The sequence below is a fragment of the Salvelinus alpinus genome, chromosome 2, assembly GCF_045679555.1.
Source record: "Salvelinus alpinus chromosome 2, SLU_Salpinus.1, whole genome shotgun sequence".
Classification (NCBI taxonomy): Eukaryota; Metazoa; Chordata; class Actinopteri; order Salmoniformes; family Salmonidae; genus Salvelinus; species Salvelinus alpinus.
In genome coordinates, this window is record NC_092087.1 from 25,734,337 (window position 1) to 25,740,069 (window position 5,733).

A 5,733-nucleotide genomic window follows, 5' to 3' on the forward strand; every position below is an offset into this window, starting at 1 on the left:
GCGCACTTCATACACAACTAATAAACACTTCCACAAAGACGAACTTGCTGTAGGGAGCAATCATCATTCAAATCAATACAAAAGTCAGACACAAAAAACCCTCAATCTGAGCTAACAACCTACCAATGAGCAACACTGCTCATCTTACCCGTATGAATATATATATAAAATTTTTATGATTTATATATATATATAATTTTCACTTTATGCTAACATGTCGCGGTTCCATAACTAGAGGGTACTTCATCTGATCCATCAACTGCATGTCAATCAATTGTAAAAATTTTAACCTATATATGCTTTTAAGATTAAATGGAACAAAATGGCTCAACAACAAGCAAACATAATAATTGCACTTATAATTCATTGGGCTGTAAAACAAGCATCAGTTTGGGTATTTGGTGCTGAGTGGAAGAAAAAAAACACAAATACTGCAATCTTTTGAAAGCACCCCCATTTGATCGTGTTAAACCTTATATTTTAATGCTTTAAGACTAAACTCTTAACTGCCCTTGTGGTGCAAAACAGGACAGCATCAGGCACAAGACAAGCAGGACCTCACGCTCCCTCCTCCCGGATGGGTTCAACCCAATAAATGTTTGTCACATACACCAGATAGGTCCAGTGAAATGTGATGTTTTACAGGATCAGCCTTATCAGTACAGCGCCGCTGGAGCAAATTAAGGTTAAGTGCCTTGCTCAAGGGCACAGAGATTTTCACCTTGCCGGCTCGGGTATTTGAACCAGCAACCTTTCGGTTACTGGCCCAATGTTCTAACCGCTAGGCTACCTGCCACCCATTCACCAAGGCCCTCTCAGAGCACTTTCTGAAGACACTGCGGGTACAGTTTGGCCACCACACATTCAAAATGGCGGCCCAGGTCCCAGAGGCGGTCAGGCGTCTCGTAGACTTTGGTCCAAGCATCCGCCTCGTCGTCATACTGGTAGAGGGAGTTCTTCCTGCTGGTACGGAACACGTGTTCCTCCACCATGACCTGCGTGGCTCGGACAAACAGGTGCAGCTTGCCCTGGAGGAGCAGAGCCTTGATGTAGGGGCTGGTGGCCTGGTCGAAGGGAAGGTCCCTCTTTCGGGCCCAGGTGTTCTGCTCTATGTCATAGACCTCCATGGTGAAGGTGCGCTGGTGGTTCCTGCAGATGCCAGCGATGTAATAGATGCAGTTCTTGTGTAAGACAACCAGACCCTGGCTCCGGGGTACACTCATGGGGGACAGGTGGCCCCAGTAGTCCTTGCGAGGGTCAAAACAGAAGAAGTACTCACCTGTTAAACAGAGAAAAGAAGCACCAGTGATAAGACACATTTTGAAAAAAGAATGAACTGTAGCTTTATATTTATTTAGTCTCCTACACCTGCCAGCAGCATACCACAGCTGGCTTACCTCTGAATCTAAGCATGGTTGGTCCCTGGATGGGAGACCAGATGCTGCAGGAAGTGGTGTTGGAGGGCCAGTAGGAGGCACTCTTATCTGGTCTAAAAAAAGATCCCAATGCCCCAGGGCAGTGATTGGGGACATTGTGTAGGGTGCCATCTTTCGGATGGGACATTAAAACGGGTATCCTGACTCTCTGTGGTCACTAAAGATCCCATGGTACTTATCGTAAAAGTAGTGGTGTTGACCCTGGTGTCCTGGCTAAATTCCCAATCTGGCTCTCATACCATCATGGCTACCTAATCATCCCCAGCTTCCAATTGGCTCATTTATCTCCGCTGTAACTATTCCCCAGGTCGTTGCTGTAAATGAGAATGTATTCTCAGTCAACTTGCTTGGAAAAATAAAATACCTCTCCTGAAGCTTTTTCCCACTGCATTTCAAGGTCCCATAGTCGCTCACTATCCCGACTCACCTTGGAGGATGTAGATGTGGTCTCTGTACTCCACAGCGCTGTGAAACTCCATGGCGACAGGCATGGGGCTGACGGCAGTCCAGCAGTTATCCCTGGCATCGTAGCACTCCACTGACTTCAGTGCATTCCTTCCATCCCCTTCGTACACACGGCCCCCCAGGGCGTACAGCTTCCCACAGCAGTGGACCAGCCTGCAGCCGATCCGGGCCCGTAGCATGGGCGAACGTGCCAGCCAACGGTTCCCTGCATGCTCGTATTGCCAGAAGTCGCTCTCCGCCCGGTGGTCGATGGACACATCGCTGTTGCTAGGGCGATAGCCCCCAGCGATGAAGATGTCGTTCTCCGATGACACCAGGATGCCCACCTCCCGCAGGTCATTGGGGGGCTTGCAGAGTTTGAACACCTTCCCAGCAGCAGTGTCCAGGCAAGGCACGGTCTGTTTCTTCCCTGAGTGTTTGTGTGCCGCGTCAAAGCAGATGACCATCTCGGAGGCGGTCATGCCCAGGCGCTGAGAGCAGCCGTTGAGACGTGCCTTGGCTTCGGCAGGTTCCCTGGACAGAGAGAGGGCGCAGGCGAAAGGGGCCGGGATGCGGCTGAGAAAAGAGTCATCCAGGAGGGGCAGTCGGATACATTGAGAAAACACCTCAGCCAGGTGGGTCTCCCTGCGAGGGCTGTCGTGCTCCAACCAGCGCACAATGCTCTCATACACATGCTCTTCCTTCTCCACGTTCAGGTCATCGTTGTTCAGGATGCTCACCAGCTGCTCCTTGGTGAGCTGGAGGAACTCCTGCTCCCATGCCACACACAGGAACTACAACACAGCACAACACCGCATGTTACATTTCATCTGTCACAGCATGCTCAACTAACAGACGCAGACCTGGGATACTTATCTAAATCTTATTTAGTGTGTCATCTACCATATGTACTTCAATGTGCTCTCACATTACTGTAGTTATAAGGCCATATTAACAACAGATCCATACATTAATCCTTCCCAAAAGGTGAGCAAAGTGAAGCATAACAGTGTAAGAGAACAGCTTGTTCTTTGAATAAAACCCACCTTCTTGCGTATGTAGTCCTGGGAGCGCTCCCTCAGCAACTGGTGGCCGTAGGCGTCTGCGAACATGTAGACCCCGGTGCAGTTCTGGGGGTCCAGACGGCTGATCATGAACAGGGCACACTGGTCCTGCAGGGCTGGGATCTGGAAGATGCTGGCTGCCGTGAACAGGGCCTGGACATTGGACTCGGACAGCATGACTCTGGACGTGTAGGCATAGTCCAGGACCAGGTGCATGGACTCAGACTCAACCCCAATGAGCCGCACCTCCCTCTGGCTGCTCTCTGTAAGGCCACTGGTGAACATGGACCTGGTAGGAAGAAGAGGAAACAGAAAATGCATAAAAGCTTGAACGGTGTTGCAGCATATTCTGATCCCAGATGTGTTTGGGCTCTTGCCTACTCCATTGCTGTCATTGACATGACAATAAGTTACAGAGTTGGCATGATGGCGCAAACAAATTGGCACTCAGGCTAGTTGCGGCATTTGTTATCATATAAAAGTTTGACCCTTCAAAAAAGTCGCTCTGGATAAGAGCGTCTGCTAAATGACTTAAATGTAAATGTAAAAACTCAGCATAGCTAATACATTTCCCTCAACTAAAAGTGATACCCCAAATGTAAAGGACTAGAAGCAAGCAAACGCCTCACACATATCTGACCTACCTAAAGTAAGGGCTGATTGCTGCAAGAACATTTCGGTGACACGGAAATGTCTTGCCATGGTCCACCTCAACGACAATGTCTGTGAGCTGTGCTTCATCATACAAGGCTTTGAGCTGCTGGAGGATGTTACAGGCATGAACGGCATCAACCCCACTGTAGGTTGTGTTCGCAGGAGTCACATTCTGTACTTGTAACAGCTTGCCTACGTCTATGGAACAAACATGAAAGAGACAACATGCCTTTTAAAAATTATGGATTAAACAACACTGACATATGAGAGTCACAAACAAAAGGCTACAGATTTTTAAATTATGTTGGTAGTAAATAAGATTACTTAACGTTAGTGGCATCATTAGCTAGCTATATGCAGCACAATTGAGTCAAGTGTACTTTACAGAGTGGAGAACAAATACTCTAGCTACAACACGTGGAGATTTGTAGCATTAATCTATTACTGAACTAAAATTACTTTTCGATACTTGATATACCTTGTTTGTAGTGGTAACGTTAACGTTGCCAGTGTACCATGGAAATCCCCCACCCAGTTCAACTTGTGTGCTCGAGTTAACTTAATGACAGAACATAATGACAGAACAAAGACCCGTCTAAAACAACGAGGCTTTCACAACAAGCTAGCTAGCTCTGCGGATTAGAAACTCACAGTTGCATAGCACCAGAGCAAGTTATCCGCGGCATTATTAGCCGGCTAAAGTAGCTAGAAAGCAATCTTTTAGCCCTTAAACCAGTCAAAACGGGCACTAAAACCACCTAACGGATAGCCACGAATCTAATTTGATCGTTAAGGATATCGTGCTCATGATGTTGAAATGGAGCTAGCCAGTTAGCTGGCCAACCACCGTTCATTGTTCGTCAGGATGAGACGTGGTTACGTTAAGTACTGTGGCTAACTGGACATATCTACTTTTCTGTTGGCTAACTATAGTAGTGGTTGATATTAAACTAGTCAACTACCTAACTACACACTTTGACAACTATTAATAAAAGCTAAGATAGCTACGAACAGGTTGACAGTATTAGCCACGACTGTCATTTGCATACAAAGACATGCAATTGTTTACAGACTCGGCTGTACTAGCTAGCCATCGATCTGATCGAGTTAGCTAAGGTTATAGCAATGCTAACTAGCTAGCACACTTTTTAAATAAGCCATTCGCTTACAGCTTCACTTGTAGCTAAAACAAAGAGAAGTCATTGTCTATGACTTTTGTCAGAGTGTAATCTCGGTTATATATCCTTCAGTATGAATTATGGAACTTTAAAATGCGTTAAATAAGTTTGAATCGTCAACACAAACAATCAAGAAACGCTAACCTCCACTGGCAGCCATTCTCCCCCAGTCTTTCTCAAACTGGTCTACAAGCTCAAAGCGGTTAAGGCTAGAAGGGATACAGCTTTTGTTAGATTTGACTTTTCGTACTAACAGGTTAAGATAATTTACGCAGCATGTTATGATAATTAACGTAGAATAATTATGTTATGGGAAGGGTTAACTAAAATGCAAAACATTTCAACTTTTGACGTTAATTTGATAAAAGCTGAATCCCTTCTAGCCAAAATCGTCTCAAAGCAAACCGTAAAACGTCACTACTGTGAGCCCCGGAAACAGACGACAGCCAATCGCAAGAGAGAGCAAGCCAATAAAATTATTTTGGGTAAAGGGAAAGCAAAATAAAATATCAAAGCAACCTTTCAAAAATAGATGATCAATTTATTGTCTCATTTTGACATAGCTCACAATTTTCCGCAAATAGGTAAATGTGAGTTACTGGTACTAATTGATTGTCTAAGTGAAACATACGTTTTCTCCAATCAAAGGCTAGATTATTGCATTGTATTTTCAAAGACATTTTGATACATTAAATGTATCCTACAAAACACAGAAAAAAGGAAAAGCTATATGCTATTCATCTATATGTTCTTTTCACATTAAAATTATATTTTATATAAATATAATGAATACACCATAGAGATATATATACCCAGAGCATTTTATTTAGGAGAGAGAACGTTTTTGTAATGTTACCCAGATTTGACCCAGTTTGAGTGTCCAGCTTTCCATTAGGTAGGGGAAGACTTTATTTATGTTATCAAAAACCTCCTGAAAACCTATTTAGCATGTTTTGC

At 44.8% G+C, this 5,733-nt stretch overlaps 1 protein-coding gene across 1 annotated transcript; it reads right to left on the reverse strand.

Moving 5' to 3' along the window:
- Positions 1-316: 316 nt before the first annotated feature.
- On the reverse strand, positions 317-5,067 carry LOC139557464 (kelch repeat and BTB domain-containing protein 8-like). The gene is made up of 5 exons (XM_071372296.1): positions 4,921-5,067; positions 3,589-3,796; positions 2,927-3,233; positions 1,864-2,674; positions 317-1,279 (listed from the first exon to the last, which is right to left on the reverse strand). The coding sequence occupies exons 1-5, from the start codon at positions 4,934-4,936 to the stop codon at positions 816-818; spliced, it is 1,806 nt and encodes a 601-aa protein (XP_071228397.1). The 5' UTR covers positions 4,937-5,067; the 3' UTR covers positions 317-815.
- Between the last annotated feature and the right edge of the window lie 666 nt (positions 5,068-5,733).

Excerpts from the sequence above, each read along its gene's own strand:
- LOC139557464 (XM_071372296.1), bottom strand. Across the intron at positions 2,675-2,926 it reads AGGACTACATACGCAAGAAG|TTCCTGTGTGTGGCATGGGA; the intron begins GTGGGTTTTATT and ends GCTGTGTTGTAG. Across the intron at positions 1,280-1,863 it reads CCACATCTACATCCTCCAAG|GTGAGTACTTCTTCTGTTTT; the intron begins GTGAGTCGGGAT and ends TCTGTTTAACAG.